General features: G+C 41.3%; 1 protein-coding gene across 2 annotated transcripts in view; it reads right to left on the bottom strand.

Annotated features, from left to right (window-relative positions):
- PCNX2 (pecanex 2) overlaps positions 1–17,881 on the bottom strand; it is a 165,017-nt gene that overhangs the window by 135,959 nt on the left and 11,177 nt on the right. For both annotated transcript variants that reach the window (XM_087775005.1, XM_087775006.1), the window contains exons 4-8: positions 17,219–17,255; positions 15,034–16,323; positions 6,217–6,364; positions 5,903–6,048; positions 4,598–4,691 (exon numbers count right to left, since the gene is read on the bottom strand). In XM_087775005.1, coding sequence (XP_087631131.1) covers positions 4,598–4,691; positions 5,903–6,048; positions 6,217–6,364; positions 15,034–16,323; positions 17,219–17,255 — 1,715 coding nt within the window. The remainder of the gene's footprint in view (positions 1–4,597; positions 4,692–5,902; positions 6,049–6,216; positions 6,365–15,033; positions 16,324–17,218; positions 17,256–17,881) is intronic.

Raw genomic sequence — 17,881 nt, 5'->3', positions numbered from 1 at the left:
TTTAAGGAAGCGTTCTTGTTAATTATTGTGGGTTTTACTTTGTATCACCAATCTAATGGGAAGAATTTTAACTTGAAATTGTAACTGTTCTATACAGGTAAGATGTAAACCTAATGGCCATTGGGTGATAAGTCAAACTAACCATGCAAAAAGGCAGCTCATGCTTACACCAGGCACCCGTTTTACACAAATGTGAACTTTCGCATCCTTATCTGCCTTCTCAGAAACCAAGCAGATACTCAAAACACACAGCACAGAAACATTAAGGATTCTCTGCAAGAGAGACAAAGGCCGGTCAACAACTTTAATGCAATGGGACAGAAGAATGGTTTTCAATTTCTCACTCCAAAACAGATTCAGATGGTCTGTCTTTAACTCATTTCTAATGTAATCCATGAGCTGAGAACACAGTTTACACTTTGTCATGTCAAAGCCTGTCACAAAGCAATTTATGGCTAGAGGTGAAGTTGGCAAGGTAATGGGAGCATCAGTTTTAGAGGCAATTTGCTCAGCAGGGAACCCATCCCACAGGGACTGCTGGCAAGGGGTGTTGCTGGCAAGATAACAGACAAAAGTGGGGTCAAGGTAATTACATGGACAATAACTGGGGAATTGCTTAGCTACCTGCCAATGTTTAAATAACTTACCAAACTCAGTAACAAGAATCACCTGCCAAAGTGAGGGTTAAGATGGAAAGGATTTTTTCTTTTTTTTGGTGATCATTACAATATAAAAACCTCCTTTAAATTTCACTTGGCTAACTTCAGGTTTTAAATATTTTAAAAGCTGGACTGCTGGACCAGTGAGAGACAATTTGGTGAGAGACAAATATGTAGACAGTTTGAAACAATTCTAACTCTCAGTAACCGTTGGCAGAATTAAGGGATAATTTTAGAAATTATTAATAAGAGACTGTTTATGCTACATTTAAGAAGCTCTGAAATTTTCCAGGACACGGACTGCAGGTACAGGTAATATCTTTCATTAGGACAACTACTATAGTTGAAAACGCAGACAATAAAACTAAAAAACAAAAAAAAAAGAAGAAAAATTATAATCAGGTAGAATATATATTAACATTGATAAACTGGAGAATACTCCAAAGATCATCTCACAACACTGCAGAGCCAAAAAGAGGTGATGGACTGCTGATAGACAAAGTGTAATTCCCTCAAACAGTATTGCTTCCAATGTCAAGAAGCCTCTGAAGGAAGAAAGCACAGACTCCTTCAAACTTGGATATTTGTTTTCTTTGGCACATTGTAATCCATTGTTGTCCACCTAACCCTTTACAAGCAAAGGAAGAGCAGGAAGCATGCAAAAGTGAAGAACAAAAAAACCAAAAAAACCCAAAAAAACCCAACAAAAAACCAAACAAAACCACAAACCCAAAACATAATACAGCATCAGTTCTGTGACAGAGCGGTATTGTTAAAATTTTGCATTATTTCTGAGAAATGGATTTCAGAAGCCATGTCAAGAAGAGAAGTCAAACTGCTTACAGACCACACAAATACTACTTTAATTTCAGTTCCTAATAATCTGTTGTGAAATGCCAGACCAGTTAAGACTTCATTACTGGAGCAGATGATCGTAGGACTCAATAGACAGAAATAGCAAGTTATAATTTGAGTTTAAGATCGTTAAACATTAGTTAGTCTGCCTCAAGGCTTTCTTTAACGGCTTCTTTTGAGTAATATTTAAATACCTTCTCCAGTTTTGCAAAACTTAATTAAAAGGTATTTACCTATGGCCGATTCATAAGGCAATTATATTATTCTTGACAAACCAGCCAGAGTTCATACCCTCCCCAGTCAAAATTCCTTCCCTCTTCACCAGCTGCCGTGTTAGTCAGAAGTGCCACAGCTCCTAGCATGCCAGCGCCCCTGATCTGCTGCTTCTCCCAATAACACCCCCAAAGCAAGAGGCCTCTTGCCATCACCTGGACTGGGCCAATTCTCCTCCTCATGGAGGAGCACATCAGGGCACAGTCCATGCACATCCACACAGTTAGTCCACTGGCTCAACTCAGTTTGACGTTTTCCCTTTAGGAGCAGCTTAATCTTAATACTATAAAGCAAGAACGATCGGTGAAAAGTGGTTTAAGAGCTTATACACATCTACTGCAGACCTATCTATTGTTCTCCATGAGCTTTTTCTAGATTCTGAAATCTGGGCTCCCCAAGATCAAAACCCTATCCCTCCTATTCAAGGAGGATGCCACCTCTTACGTCCAGGCATTAATTTTCTCCTGCATCTTTTGACTTCATAAAATCTAATTTGGATGGCTCATTAATAGATTCAGACCCCAAGCCTAAAGCTGTTGTTTCTGCACCATCTCAAGTACTTACGAAGAAGTACTGTCAGAGTCATTGTCTTAGTTAACTTTCTGATGGGCTGGGAGATAAGCCAGGGACATCTCAGAGGTGCTTTCCATGTCTCTTTTCTAATATCCTTTCATAACAGCAGCATCTCCTGTTGGTCTGGACTACCACACAATGCACATCTCCACCAGAGGAGGACCCACCCTCAAGGGAATAATTTCTGTCAAGAGCTCTCCACAGACAGACATACAGAAAAGACTAAGTGAAGCGATCGTTGATTATACCTTGTGCTTTATTTTATTCTATTTGTCTTTTTCTTCAGTAATAAAAAGATCATTAGTTAATAACTGTGATTATTTGGCTTATCTTTAACCATGGGTAAGAAACTAACCTGACATAAGTGATGTGCAAGCCTGCAGGTGGGGGTAGGGGAAAAGGGGAAGGAAAGACGCCTCATTGCTGAACTGTCTTTAAAGCAGATTTGCCCCGCTATTTTCTAAATGCTGTAAGTGTTCCATATTGTCTAAATACAGAATTACTTGATGGTGAACACCTGAAGAAAAAACAAAAACCCTTTCCTTCCCAAGCTACCCTTCAATCTATGCACAGATGGTAGGAACTGCCCATTGAACAAATAGCTCTCGATAATCTCTCTGGCCTAAACATATTACAAACCACCCTTGCAAAAACTAACTTGAGCATGCTTCATGCTTCCTTGTCCTCTTTCCTCATTTTTCAAGTGAACTTCTGCTTTGTACTTTCTTTCATGCTGCTCTGTTCTTGGAAAAGCTCTTGTGTTCTGTCTTCCCATTGACTCCCCATACAGAAGCAGTCCTGGGAACGCACTGGGGACTTTGCCGATTTGTTCTGTTCCCCAGTCTGAACTGTCACTGTACTCCGAGATTTCTGGCAAAGGTGCTGATCTTTAGAAATTAAATGCATGCAAATGGCTACAAAGAATATCTGAACTTGCTCTTAACAACGTTTAGCAGACCCCTTAAAAATAATTCACATCCCTAGAGGTCTGCAAACCACAAACTGAAAAACAGCACTTAACATAGTACAGGAAGACAAGAGGTGTCACATAAACATCCAGCAAAGACAGAATCAGAAAGACTTCTTATATGAGAGGTAAGATTGTTCTTTTTTTTTTTTTTTATAAAAAACAGATTAACTGAAAAACGTCAGGGGACAGGAAGCTATTTCTGAATTTAGGACAGATTCAAGTTCATAGTTACATGATGTGGGAGGAGGGGAGTATTCTGTGCAAGGTGAAACAAAGAGAGTTGCAAGAGATAAATAGCCCCAAAGTAAAATGTTTGATTTTAGGTCAAAACTGAACTCTACCAGGTTGGTTTTTTTTATTTTGCTAAAGACAGACAGAACATTTCTGCTGTAGATGAACTCAAATTATTATTTTTTTTAATCTTCGCCCACTGACTGTTAAAAGCATTATTCTCATTTCTCTCATCATAGCATTCTATCTAAAATGCTAACACTGTTCTTAACATGGTTCCAAGCTTTTCAAAAGTCTCCACTGAAAGCCAAACACTTGAACAACAATATTTACTATTAACAACGACCCTTCTCACCCTCTCACTCAACTTTTCCAAATGCTGTGTAACAGTATGAAAAACATAAAATTATTTAATAAAAATACTTAAGAATACTTAAAATTCTCTTTACAGATATGCAAACAACAGATCACACAGAAGTGGAAACCACAGTAATGAATATGGGATTTATGTGGATCATTCTGAAAAGACCTTCAAAAAAGAAAATTGTTCAGATACCTTTTCAGAGTGGCAAACTATCATTAGAGATTTCATGCAAGGTGAAAGGCTCTGCTGCTAGAATCCCCGGGAAGCAATGTCACTGGCTGATACTGATGCAGCACTAAAAATCTACAAAGGATCCAACAGTCATGGGAAGCGAGCAAGACACAGTTGAGAGAATAGCTGGTAACAGCCCTACTTTGTTTTATTTACAATCTTATTTATAATCGCCACACTTGACTTCGGCTATTCCCAGAAAGTAATGAAAGCACACTGAATAGTTCTCGCTTTCTTTTTCACTTTTCCTTATCAATATTCTTACAAAGCAGTCACTGTTTTAGCACAAAACAAAACCTGCATGCTTTGACACCTCTAGAAGAGGTTAGCACGTTTATTCTCCAGTACTCCTCTTCACATGCATCTTTCACAGCTACAATCAGTTTCATAGCTTCTAGCAATAAAAACTTTTAACGTTTCTAAAAATAAGGGCTTACTTACTGAGCATTTGAAATACAATCACAATTTGACAGCTGATGTCGAAAATTTCCTTCCTTCTGACAGCCAGCCTTTAAATAACAGGATCTAATTTCCCCTTTAGAAAATACAGAGGAAAAAAATCAGTTCGGTGATACGATCATTTGTTCTACACACAAAGTTCATAAAAAATACATTTTAGGTCAGGCACATTTATAAACATAGTTTTCAGTCTGTGCACGAGGCTTATTTTAGACTTCAGAAAGCAAATTAACATTTGAACAACTGAAAACCTGAGACAAATTAAAACACAGAAGTTACAGTGAAAATTGAAAACGTATGTAAAGTAAATGCAAAGGCCATCTACCTATTCTATAGAAGTTCATTGTAAAGTGTGAAATCATCAGATTTTTTTTCTTTCAGTTCACAAAGGTGAGGTCAGGAAGTACAAAGCAAGGAAAAATTCTGCTGAAAGTGTAGCCACTGCTACTCCCTCCTTGCATATGCAGCAAAAAGTGAAGGGTCGCTGCTCATTGAGCCAGAGGTCATGCCATCTGCCTGAGTGGCCGCTGCTGCTCTTAGCCCCACAGCACACCAGGAGCTGCAAGGCTGCAAGCGGGGCCAGGACGAACTGGCAGAAAACCAAAGCATCTTTGGGGTCACGAACCCAGCTGCCATGAGCACTCATTCCACACTGGTTTAAGGGAAACACGGCTATTTGGACAACTGCCTTTCAGAGGTATAGGTCAGTACCTCACAGGGCACTACATGGAGTTCAAACAAACCACCACCGAGTAGGTTACAGCCTCAGCCTCTAGGAATAGCTGCAGAGCAGTGGCATACCAAGCACAGGCATGGGGCAAGACTAGGTCACTTGTTAATTCTCTTGAAAGGGGTAGCAGACCACAACTCCGAACAAGAGCAACCACCACATTATCAGAGGGAGTTCAGTCTGAGCCAGCTGAAGAACAAAGCACTAAAGAGGAGGAACATTTTGCCCAGCCAGGCCAGTGCAAAACTCCTCACCATGCAGAAAGTGCCAGGGGTTCTTCTGCAAAGGCAGAAGTAGTCTTCTGGCCTAGCCAGCATTTTTTGAGGATGATGTTTGGAAGGTAAACTTCATGCACTGTGTAAGCCTCAGCTCTGTGATAGTCGCTGGTGGATTTTGAAAACTCTAGGTATTGGTGATCTGACTTCAAATTACTAAGCCCTTTTCTTTCACGCACACATACAATCAGTAACAGACCAGAGAAATATCCTTCCAGGGCATCTAAAGTTTCTTTGGAAATTTCCTCACACATTGTAATTATTCCAATTACAGAAACTCACCATTTTCATCTATGAACACGTGCATTGCATCCACGGATAGCTCATCTTGCACAGATGCCTCAGGTCCACTTATTACTTGCAAGACAGAACTGTCTTGCTGAGAAGTTACCCGGTAGATTATCTGCCTTTGCCTGTTGCCCTGGTAACTTGACACAAAAATGTTTCAAAACTACTATGAGGAACTTTTTTCTTGTTCTCAATAAAACAAAAAGAAAGAGAGGTTAATTAAAAGTTTATGTCATTTCTACTCAGTGAAACAAAACAGCTTACATCATAACTTTGAAGTACAAAATTGTAAAGTAAACTGGCCTTACAGTGCTGCAAATTTGGCAGACTCTGGTAGCACCGGACTAGTACTAGCACGATCTTGGCTTTGTACATCTGATCTTTCCTGTTTAGGAAGTTGCTCACAGTGCTTTTCTGTTCCCACCGTTTCTTCTTTTCTCTCCGTCATCTGGCTATCTGGAAAACAGGGCAGTGAAGTGGAGCCACTCTCTGCAGATGACTATCAAGAGTTTAACTACTGAACAAGAGCATCTAAAAGAGAAGAGCTAAAACATTGCAGTAATTACTAGTTTTATGGAAAACATTAAAATTACTTAAAACAATACAATCACAGAAATCTGGACGAGGAGGTACTCTGACTCGAGGAGGCTGTGTGAATGGGTTGTTTCAAGAACAGGCTGTGTGAAGCAAAGGACAAACGCAAGAGAATTTCTGCTTTGCTTCTCCTATTGTTTCAGAGGGAAGCAATCTGTCCCTACCCTAGAAGGGTAAGAGGCTGCTTTCCTGGGGGCCGTAATTTGTTCCCAAGCTGTGTATACTGGCAGCGGAAAAGCAGAAGCATTGGCCCATTCCCCTTTTACAAAAGGGAAAGCAGCACCTTCAAAGGAAATAGAGCTCTTGGACAGGAAAGCAGGTAGCTGTCTAATTCCTCTTCCCCACCCGCCACACACCTGATGCCGGACAAAGCAGAAACTGGCTAAACAATTTCACAGTAGATTTTCCTAAGCCTGGAAAATACAGAACTATAGATTTTTAAATAGAGATGATGGACTTGTCCAATTTCTACTACTCTGAATACCAATTTGAATACCAATTATATTTATATTACCTCTCTACACATGTATGTCATTTACTTATATATAATAGTCTCTTTTAGTTGCTAACATTCATGCTGAATAGTGAAACATTTTGCAACCGCTTTGACTGTAAACTAAAAAAAAATTATCTGTTAGGATTTTAAAGTGCAACTAAGTCAGTGATCTCATCACCACCATGTGCAGTCGCACAACTAAATGCTTTTAAATGGAAAAAAAAAAATGTTTTTTGTGGTGCTTGTTGGAGGTGCTTCAGTGAGTTCTGTAGCTTCTTGCACTAAGCAAGGTGTATTGAAATGTACTTACCCAGACTTCTTGCAACACCTGCTGTTTAAACACCTTAGAAATTTAATCATCAAGGAAACACCCACAGAAATTCTCCCCACAAAAAATTCCATTTGTTAAACCATATTTCCTACCAATACAATTACCATCCTAACCCACAAGAGTCACTAGTCAGGAAATAGTGCTGTCATAGCTAAGATAGTGTAAGGATAAAACAGATTCAAGGCTTGTAGAGAGACATAATATCTTTTATTAGGCCAACTGATATAACTGAAAAAAGCAAACAAGCTTTTGGATATGCAGACCTTTCAGATCATCTGTCTTGTTTTCCTCCAACCATATCAGGTGATCCAGTAACACATTACTTGCACAAACAAACCTACCTTCAGGAACATCTCTACACCAGTTTCCATTCACAGGACACACCCCTCTAACACCCTAAAGCCTCAGACACTCACACATAACCACTTTTCACTGCAGACACTTCAGACTTACTTGGGGGGGGGAATCCAGAAGCATAAGAACAACTTTAATTGTACCACCACATCTCATCCCAGCAGATCTCAGCCCTTAATGTGAAGTACAACAAGCAGCACCAAGCCTGAAGAGTCTCACTGGGGCCGCAGACAATCCCCAGCCAGGGTACCAAAAGCGAGAGGGGACGGGCAGTAGAGATAAAGACACCGTGTAACTCCTGCTTGGAACAGCAGCGTTCCTTCAGCGGCCACGAGGAGGAAAAAGAAGAATCTCGCTACAACACCGCCAGTGTTCTGAGTCTCCTGTGCTCGTTCTGTAGCACACGACTACCAAGCATCCTGACTTCTTGTGCAATAAATACAATGAGCGTAAATGTGGTTTAGGGAAATCTGTTGTGCATGAAGACAAATTTCAATACATCTTCCTGACCTACTTTCTTCTATTTAGAGAAAAAAAAAAGAAAAAAGAAGCGTGGAAGGGAATGGACAACACTTTTTTTCCTTTCCTAATTAAAGATTTAAACTCCATTTTAAGCAGAAACTGTGCCTTATTTAACTGTGGCATTACTGAAGCATCCCCTTAATGATGCAACTGTACCTGAGGGAGGTGATGGAGCCACAGACACCTAATCGAAATCACCTTCCTAAAGGCTTGGGCTGTTCAAGCTGTAAGGATAATTGATAGAGATCAGAAACTGTGGTTTTAATAATCTAATTGGTCCCATATTGCCCAAAACTAGCTCTAGGGCTGGAACAATTAAAAAGATTTTTTAATTTGATTATCTAGTGGTTTTAGAAAATGCCTCTCTCTTTTCCATTCCAAACCACAAGCCTCGCAGACTTCTTTTCCCTGCAGTCGTAGAGAGTCATAATAATAAAAACATAAACGTACTGCTTCTTACAGGCTTTATATGCCAATCAGACAACACCATGGGGATGAGTACTTCCAGCACTGGAACGGTGGGCCATGATGGGTTTGTGACTGGTTTTCATGATTATTACTCATTTTCTTCCGAGTGACTTACACCTTCAGTATTTAAATGAAGACAGAGGTGTCAGACTAGGAGTGTTCTGCCAGGGTACGTAATCGACTCTACGTCACCAAACGCTCCTTGCATGGAAATTATGCTGGCGAAGCTCAAGTTACTAGGAAAAACCCTCTCCAAGAGCAAGAGAAGAGTAAAAAGCACAACATGGCAGCGTACCTGCACCTTCCCTGTGGCCTCCTACCAGAGCCATTTACCGGGAGCCACCGTTCCACACATCTCTGGCGTACACATGGCTGGGCTCGCAGAAGCCCCAAGCTCAGACTCAGGCTCTGCAAGTAACTTCATAATTTATCTGGAAATTACATGCCACATGACTCAGATATGTGAGGCGTAACTATCAGGATTCATGGCTAAGGCAGGCTTGGGGAAGGGTGATTCAGAAGAGTCCTGCACAAACCACCAAGTTTTGGTCTGTACACCATTTTCATATTTTGGTTAAGCACAAGATACATCCTTTAGTTATCCTGGTAAAAGCCTTACCAAGATAAACATTTCTTATATGTCCCATATGGGTATAAGATACTTCCTGTAAACATTTTTTATCTGTACTAGAGAGTTGTAACAGCATAGCAACATTACTTAAAAGTATAGCACCCCAACCCTGACAAATGAGCTCCTAATTTAAGTGCAGTTACACTACCAAAATTTCCTTTGCCATGAAACTTTTTCATTTGTGGAACAGATTTCAGGTATCCCAAACCATCTTTGTAGACAAGCCTTTGGTCCACACCACGAGGAGGCTGAAAACAGTTTTACAGTTGAAATGGAGCAGCCTTTGTACATATAGTAATCACAATAACCAACTGTCAGTGTATCTCGACTTTAAAGTTGCCTTATTATTAGGTAATTAGAATGAAATTTTATTGCTCTAACTTTCTCCAACATATTTTTACTATTTTGTGCCCTCTCTCCAGAGTCTCCCAGACATTTTTCCTCGTCTTTTACTTGTATATCCCTATCCCAATCTCCACAACTCACTCCTGAAAGTTAAAATGCCACTGTTATCATAATTTCAAATCCCATCTGGTTTGAAATCTGGTCAAGCAGAATTAAGCTAATTAAGACTGAGTCTCTTCTGTTCATTAATTGCCCTGCTACAGAATCTACTTCCTTCCACAACACTACACTCCAAAACAGAAACTTTCACTTTAAAACGTATTTGTTGCCTGTTCAGCCACAGAGATCATTGACTTCAAATCGCTCTATGCTCTTGTTAGTACCAGCATGAAGCAAAAGCTCTACGAGTTGTGAACTGTCCCATTCGTATCTCTGGAGAATATATCCTAAAGACATTCCCAGCCCTTTCTTCATCGACTGTTTTAGCAGAAACATCTATCTTACGTACTTTATTCTCAACTCAAATTTGCCTATTATGCCACAAATACATTAAAAGAAAAATCTGACATTAAAGTCGGTCACCCATCAAAAAACTGGAGTGCCCAGGGAACCTGACACAGTCCAAGAATTGCTATAAAAGTTCAACATGGGCACTGGAGAAGCACATGGGATTATCCATTAATCAGGATTACCACATTAATCCTGAAGTGACAGGAAAAACTAGCGATACTCACTGTACCTGTTACAGGACAGAGAGACTTAAGCACAGAAGTGACTTGCTCAAAACAATCTCCTAGGCCAGCAGCAGAGCTGGGAATAAAGTCAAGGTTTTTGAGGTCTCAGGTAAGGAGTCTAACCATTATATTTAACAATTATGTCAGAATACAGACCTCCGAAATAACCTCATAGTTTCTTTACAGGTGTCATGCCTTGTCATCAAACATACTATTACCTCTTTGATTTAAATACTGAAATTTTAAAATTTCAACCCGTCAAGCTTTACACATCCAGTATCAGATTTAGAGAACTGAGCTCTGCAACCTCCTCATCCAAAGAGGGGCATCAAATACCACATGGTCCCTCTCTGGCATGGGAGTCAGGGATGGCACACAGCTGCCCCGAGAGAAGAGCTCAGCACCTGGCAGGGCTTTGTGTCCTGGGTGCTACCCGCCTGCCAGCAAACTCCCCTGCCCTCGCCTCCCACCACAGCTGTCATTTGGGCTGGTGACTCAATGCACAGGATCCCTCTTCCCCATGATTATACGGCAGGCGATAGCCCTCTTTCTCACATGCAGGGGGAAAAAAACCAAGGAGTCTAAAAACATCCACAGGAGCATGTTTTAGTTTTTTATAGGAGAAGGGTAATTGCTTGGGATCCAGAAGAACTCACTCGAGGTTGTGGTTTGTGCACTGCCCAGAATGATGAGTACCTTTTCTAAAAAGAGCCTGCAAAACATCTAAATTCAGGCCACGCAGTCCTGGTTTAGGTTCTCCCATGCTGGTCCCCACCACTCCCATGGCAGGCTTTGCTCCCCGGCTGATAACATTGCTTGTCCTAGATTACGAGCCAGCTGTGCCAGAGGGGACATACATGAGTTTTTGCCCTGCGTAAGTCTGATGCACAGCTGCTCTTACTCAGCTCCAGGCATGTCAGAAGGACCCAAAGCAGCCAATAAATCCGGCTTTCTTTATGCTTCTAAAAGACTGAAGAAAATTTGCAGTTGCCCTTCCACAGGCTTTCATTACGTGGGTGGTGCAAGTTTGATTCAAAACTGAAAGGACACTGGCCTGAAAGTCATTTTTAGCAACAGTGTCAGTGGTACTTTCTCACGATCCAGAAGAGATGGGATGGCAACAGAACAGCTCTTAAACAGCTTTTTTATGTCCTGTATTTTAACACATTAAATCTGGCATCCTTGGTAGTGTAAAGCAAGGCTTTGATTTTCTTGTACTGCATTTTACTGAGCTGTCTACTGGCAAAGGCTTACGTGGTCAGGACGGTATCTCTTCTGTTTCCACAGAACTCACAACTTCTTTGAGGGAGCACCCGTAACAAAGACCCATCCATGACGTTCACTCATTTGCAAGACTTCTGATGAGCACATTTCCCCACTTTCTCCAAATTATGCAAAATGTCAGCTGTCTTACACACAGCTCTGAATCTCCAGCTTTCCAGGAATTTGCCAAGTTTCTCACGCTGCCTAATAAACACCTTTGTGGGGTGCATTTCATGCTCATTTGGACCAGGCATCTATTATTAACTTTTGCCAATTAGGCGGTTTGCAAGGTTAAAAGAACAAAAAACAAACACAACCAACCTCCTCCCTCAAAACAACTGGTGCAGAGCTTGACTTGCTCTGTATTCCCCCACACACACACTCTTTTTTTTTTGAACCACCACTTTAATGTGGGAATAATGTTTATTCAGATCTGTTCTAAGATGCTATTTTGTTCAAGCATATTTGTAATTGCAAGGCTGTAAACAAATTAGAGGCTTTCTCATTCCTAAAATCCAGTCTTACTGTGGGGAAGCTGCCAGTACTGACAGTAATGTATTTTAGCAAACAGCACGTTCTGACTGGGCTAGAAAACAAAGCCTACTTGCATTTAAAAATAACTGCCTTTGAACTACCTCTCCCTAGCTTAAAGAGTTCAGATTGAATACCCATTTTCCCACAGCACAGGTCTGAGGCGCAGGAGCCACCTCGCAGCGACAGGAGCCGCAGCCGCCATGCCGGCTCCGGCAGGGCAGCCCTCTTCCCGGCCCCGCTCCTTTCCCCGGGTGACACTTGCTGGGCCCGCGCCGGAAATGAGCAGGGGCCGCTTAATTACACAGGTACGCAGCTCAGCGTCACCGTCTCGCAAACATACGGACTTAAGAAAATAGGAAAGTAGGAAATTCAGTTCAGGTCGCTTTAAGTAACAGCTTGGTTTGAGGGAAGAGCAGAATCCTCCTCTTTCCTCAGGATCGTGGATTCCAATAAGAATCTTGTTTGCCAGATCTAAAGCACAATTACTACACACACGTTAATAACGTTTTGGTTTGTTGGTTTTTGGTTGTTTTTTTTTTTTTTGTCACTGTGGAATCTATGAGGCCGATTTATTCTGATCACCCATTGCTTTCTTTTATGCAGCAATCTTCCCCATTCGTATTATCTGAGGGTACATGTCTGAAAGCCCTTTGCAGATTAGCTGCACTTTTTTTAAAAATTTACCTCTGAAATTTTTCTCTCTTCTCTTTTCCATTTAAGTCACATCACACAGAAGTCAAATTCTTGTGTAAATACTCCTTTTTACGGTCAAGGAGCAGCAAAGATCACAATCCGCTTGCCGCAACCCTCATTTTGCAGCGTGCTGCTGCACACGGAGGCAACCCTGCACCCGATCCCCTGCACCCTGGGGACCTGGCGGGGTTCTCTGGGCTCAGCAGGGGATCAGGAGCAGGATCTTAGGAAACCAGGGAGTATGGACTGGAGCCAGCTGGGCAGGCTGATAAACTCGATAGAGCAGGACAGAAACTGCTCTGCAGAACAAACAGTCTGAGAAGGCAGGAGACATGGGTAAGATAGACCAGAAGAGAGGCAGCAGGCCTAGGAGGAGCAAAATTTGACTAGGGAATGGAAAGGAGGGTAAGTACAAGAGAAGCAAATGCAAGCTATAGGGAGGCAACAGCTTTAGGCGAGCTCGAGACAGTGGAAAAGGCTAGAAAATCAACAGTGCGGATTGCTAGGAAGAGCAGAGGGAAAGATGAGAGAGAAGCAGCATGAAGAGGAAGGCAAACACGGAGGTCGCACAGGAGGGAGGTGGAGTGGCTAAACTGAGAAGGAACGAATGGGGGAAGAGAAGGCACAAATTAGAAATACAAAGTGGAAAGAAAAAAGGACACAAGTGAACGATGGAATGAGATATGGGTCTAATGTAATTGATAGGACAGATAAGAGGAAAGAGAGTTAGGAAAGGCAGAGTGAAAGGTAAAAAGAACCTACAGGTAGATGACACATCAAGAAAATAAAACTATCTACTTAATTTTTTTTAAACAAGATAAAAATATGAATTTCACATTTGTTTTTAAAAAAGCTGACAAACTTTGAAATCAGATGTGCATTTTTCATGTAATGGAAGGTTCTTGTGGGAATGAGCCAGAGGAGCAAAGACGCCCTAGAGTCTGTCTACAGACAGGGATACCATTGCAAAACAGGAGCACCGAGCTGTTCTGCTGAGCGCCATTAAGTTTCTTACCTTCCATGCAAAATAGGTATTGAGATTGCACCCTCTTAGGCTGTCTTAGAACAGCTTATTATAGGATCTGAGGTAAACCAAACATTTTGGAGAAGGGGAAGATATGGGTTGTCTTCTTTCACTTTGGCCCAGATCTTCTAAACCGATTGCACCAATCACTTGGCAAGTACCCCGAGATTGCACCTGCCTTCACTGCACCGTATCGCACATCCTCACGAAACACTCCTGCTAGTTTTGCCTAGAGAGCTGCTAAAGATGCTACAAACAATATTCCTTCCTAACAGAAAGGGGTGACAGAGCTAGGTGACAGCAATGACAGTGCTGATTAAAACCAGATATTTCTACATAAGAGCTATAAATTGGATTGCATATAGGTTTTAAAATTAGCTGACTGAGGGGGTTTTTTGTTTTAAATAAAAGCCCTTTTGATTAAATGGGAACTTGCATGGGAAGATACCATTCCATTTTTCATTAAAATACTGGGGGGCTTTCATTGAAAACAACGACCAAACTTTCCTCCTTAAAACCCAAATAATTTAGTTTTAAGCAACTAAAAATCGAAACTCTTGCCTATTGAGAACAAATACATGATTTTTTCGTTTTTTTAATTATAAACCAATCCACAATGGTGCAGGAAGTTTAGGAATATGTGTGTATGCACACACGTGTTAGCTAAAAGTTGAACCATCACCAGTGACAATTCCAGCTTTCTACATACTTACAGGCACACACAGACAACTCTTCAAGGTACACCTGGTAAGATGGGCAAAGGCAAGTGTAATACTATAGCTATACACGTTTTTGTAAGATATTTTTGGTATTCCAACAATCCAGGCCTGCCACATGCATGCTATTCTAGTACAGAATACTAGATACACACCGGACACCTACTGAGGTTAGCATTAGGTTTTCCAAAGGAAACATCTTTAAGAAAATAAAAATATTGAAAGAACTGCAGCTGACACTATCACACTTTCACTAAATCACCTTGTCCCACCAAGCCCAGCCCCACCCTGGCCCTATTAGCAAAACCAGTTCTCCTCTGGGAATTTGCCCTACTGCAGATCTCAGGCTAAGCTGTCACAAATAATGTAACTAGTCACAACTACTTTATTCCAAAAAGAGTTGTAAACCATGCATCATACCTCCAACAAGCCCATTTTCCTTTGTTGCCTCCATTTTGACAGCGGATTGATTAGATGCCTTCATCTTTGAGGTATTAATGGATTCCAGGAGGGAGACAAACTCTAGAAAGTTAGATTCATTGGGCACCTGTCCTTCTTTAGCTTCTAGATCTGATTTAGAAGTTGGTAAGGTCTTTTCTTTGTCAGATACCTCCATGAAATTCTTACTTAAAAGCACATCTGTCCCGCTGTCTACGCTCAGCACCCGCATGTGCCTCTTTTCGTGACCAGTTCTACAGGACTGCGGGTCCAAGTTCTGCAGGTCTTCCTTAGAAGCTAAATCCATGGTCTGCACATTTTCAGAAGCATTCTCCCGATTTGGATCTGAAGAAGTGATAGTTTCTAAAGGAGTATTTGCTGGGTTGCTGTGTTCCTTCACTGCATCACCCGATTCATAGCCAGAGCATTGGTTGGACGACAGCTCTGCCTTTAAAAATTCTGGAGTTCTTTCGCTTTCACTAACTTCTGGGCAAGCCTTACCTTTACTGTCATCGGACAAGTCAAAAGTGATAACAGGGATCCTGAGCTGTTCATTAGTTTGCTGACTTGGCCAGCCTGCTGTAACTATACCAGGCTCGAGGGCTGAGCTCGTTCTCTCAGTTCCCAGAGCCTTCAGGTGGACAGAGCCCGCTAGGTCACTGAGGGTGGTGTTTGGTGTAGTACTCATTGTGATGACAATTTTAATGGGCTCACATAGCTGGTCTCCAGGAAGAGAGTTGTCCACAACTGCAACAGCGGTCTCACTGTTCAAGCAATCAAGGTCCTCATGGGTATTACCGGCATTGCAAGAACTTTCCATGTGCTCGGGATCTTTGGTTGCAATGGCATCGCACTGTGGGCAGTTACTGGTAAAGCCTGTCTGTGGTGATCCATCTGGCAATTTCTCTCTTTTGTAGCTTTTAGGATTACTCAAATGGTCTGAAACAACTGAATTTTCACTGTCCCATGGCTCTGAAGAAACTCCAGTCCTTAAAATATCACCTTGTGATGAAGAAATATTGGAGAAGTTTTTAGCTACATCTCTGCCCACAAGAATATCTTGGGATCCATGCTGTCCATATGGCTGTCCGTTCCCTCCGTTTTCATTTATTCCATTACCAGAAAATGTTTCCATAGCAGCTGGTTTTGTCGCTATTGCTGATGTGGTGGCACGTGAAGCAGAGGCTGTAGAAACGGGTAATATATCTGCTTTGATACAGGGTGAGGTAGATGAAACTGGCGGTGCAGCCTGGTCTTCTAATACCATAACACCTAATAAAAAACATGGGAGTTAGGTCTCACAAACGTGAACACTGTGCATTACTGAAGTATGAAGCTAGCAAAATGAGATCCATGGCAGAGCAAAGGAAGCACACATGATGCAGCTGATTAAAACAGTTCCTAAGCAAGGATTATTTTTTTTTTTTTTAGCTATGTGTGAAATACTATAAAAGCAAGCTGGAATCCTTCCAGGTCAAGACAGGTGTAGCAGCATGTCTATTTAATTTCATAGTCAAAGTAGCTCAAGAAACAGCTAATATCAAAACTAGAACGTTTCACAGAATTATCCCCACTTAGCAAGAGATGAAAGAAAGAATAAACCAGCGTGGCAGAAGTTTGTTACACCACTGTGTGCAATTCCTAAATGGTCCCATAGGATATGGCAATCAACCTTAATAAAAAGGAGATAAACTGAAATATATTGATACATCTCAAGCACTGGAACTGTAGGCAAAGCAAGGTGTGCTGGAGTACACGCTACCGAGCTAAAGGTCAACAGTCGCAACAGGAGACTACAGTCAGAAGATGTTTAAGGGCTTTAAGATGCAATCTGAGCATAGGCTTCCTTGTTTAAAGCTTTCTAGAGGCACAGAGCTTCCCAAGAATGTGGGGGAAAGGCTGTTTCATCTCACCATGTCAAAATGGGGAGAGCTACTTGCATTCTCACCAAAAGGCTGCATCCCAAACAGCTTGGCTGACAGCTGAGAAAGTTTAGTCTGCTAGAATTCCCTTGAGATTTTGTTCTCTCAAGCTTTTCCATTCAGTTCCTAACATGAGGCACAACAGAACCTGCCACGGGGTACTCTGTGCCTTTTTTTTTTTTTTTTTTTGTGGTAAGCAATGATTAAACAAAGGTTTAAAGGGATTTATAAAGCCTTTAAGGTACCTCTGAGATCTTCAATAGTTTCCCGTGTTGGCAGCTCCTAAAAATAAAAAGAAACACACAAAATTAGCATGGGCATTTATTAAATTCTGTTGGAAAAAACATCTATCAATGCAATAGCTATCTAATCAAAGGTTAATTACAGCATTGGTAAGTTGCTTAACATCACTGAAATTTGGACATGTGCCTTGCACAAAATGCAAGGGGTGGGTGAGGGAGATGATTATAGAACAGTCATGCTCCAAATTGCATCATTGCAATTATGTGTGATGTTTGGGGGGGGGGGGGGGGGGATCTAAGATTTTTTTAAAAAACATTTTGCAGTAACTAATCCAGATTTTTTTTTTTAAATCATTAAGGAATAGAATGTGTTCATCTGTTCCACTTTTCCAGCTATGTGTTTCCAAAGTACTAAAATGAAAAGTTTGGTCTCCAGCACTTGGTAACAATTTCTCAATGGAAAACGAGAGGACAGAGCCATTAAATTGTCATAGAATCATTCAGATTGCAAGGAAGCTTTGGAGGTCATTTAGTCCAAATCCCCTCCACCATACACACACTCAACGCAGGTACAATTAGAGCAGGTTGCTCAGGGCCATCTCCAGCAGAGCTTTGAATATCTCCAAAGATGGAGATTTCACAGCCTCTCTGGGCAACCTCTTCCAG

This window comes from Nipponia nippon, unplaced genomic scaffold (genome assembly GCF_047370975.1).
Source record: "Nipponia nippon isolate SJK-2023a ecotype South Korea unplaced genomic scaffold, ASM4737097v1 scaffold_4, whole genome shotgun sequence".
NCBI lineage: Eukaryota > Metazoa > Chordata > Aves > Pelecaniformes > Threskiornithidae > Nipponia > Nipponia nippon.
This window is presented reverse-complemented; position numbering and strand designations above follow the sequence as displayed.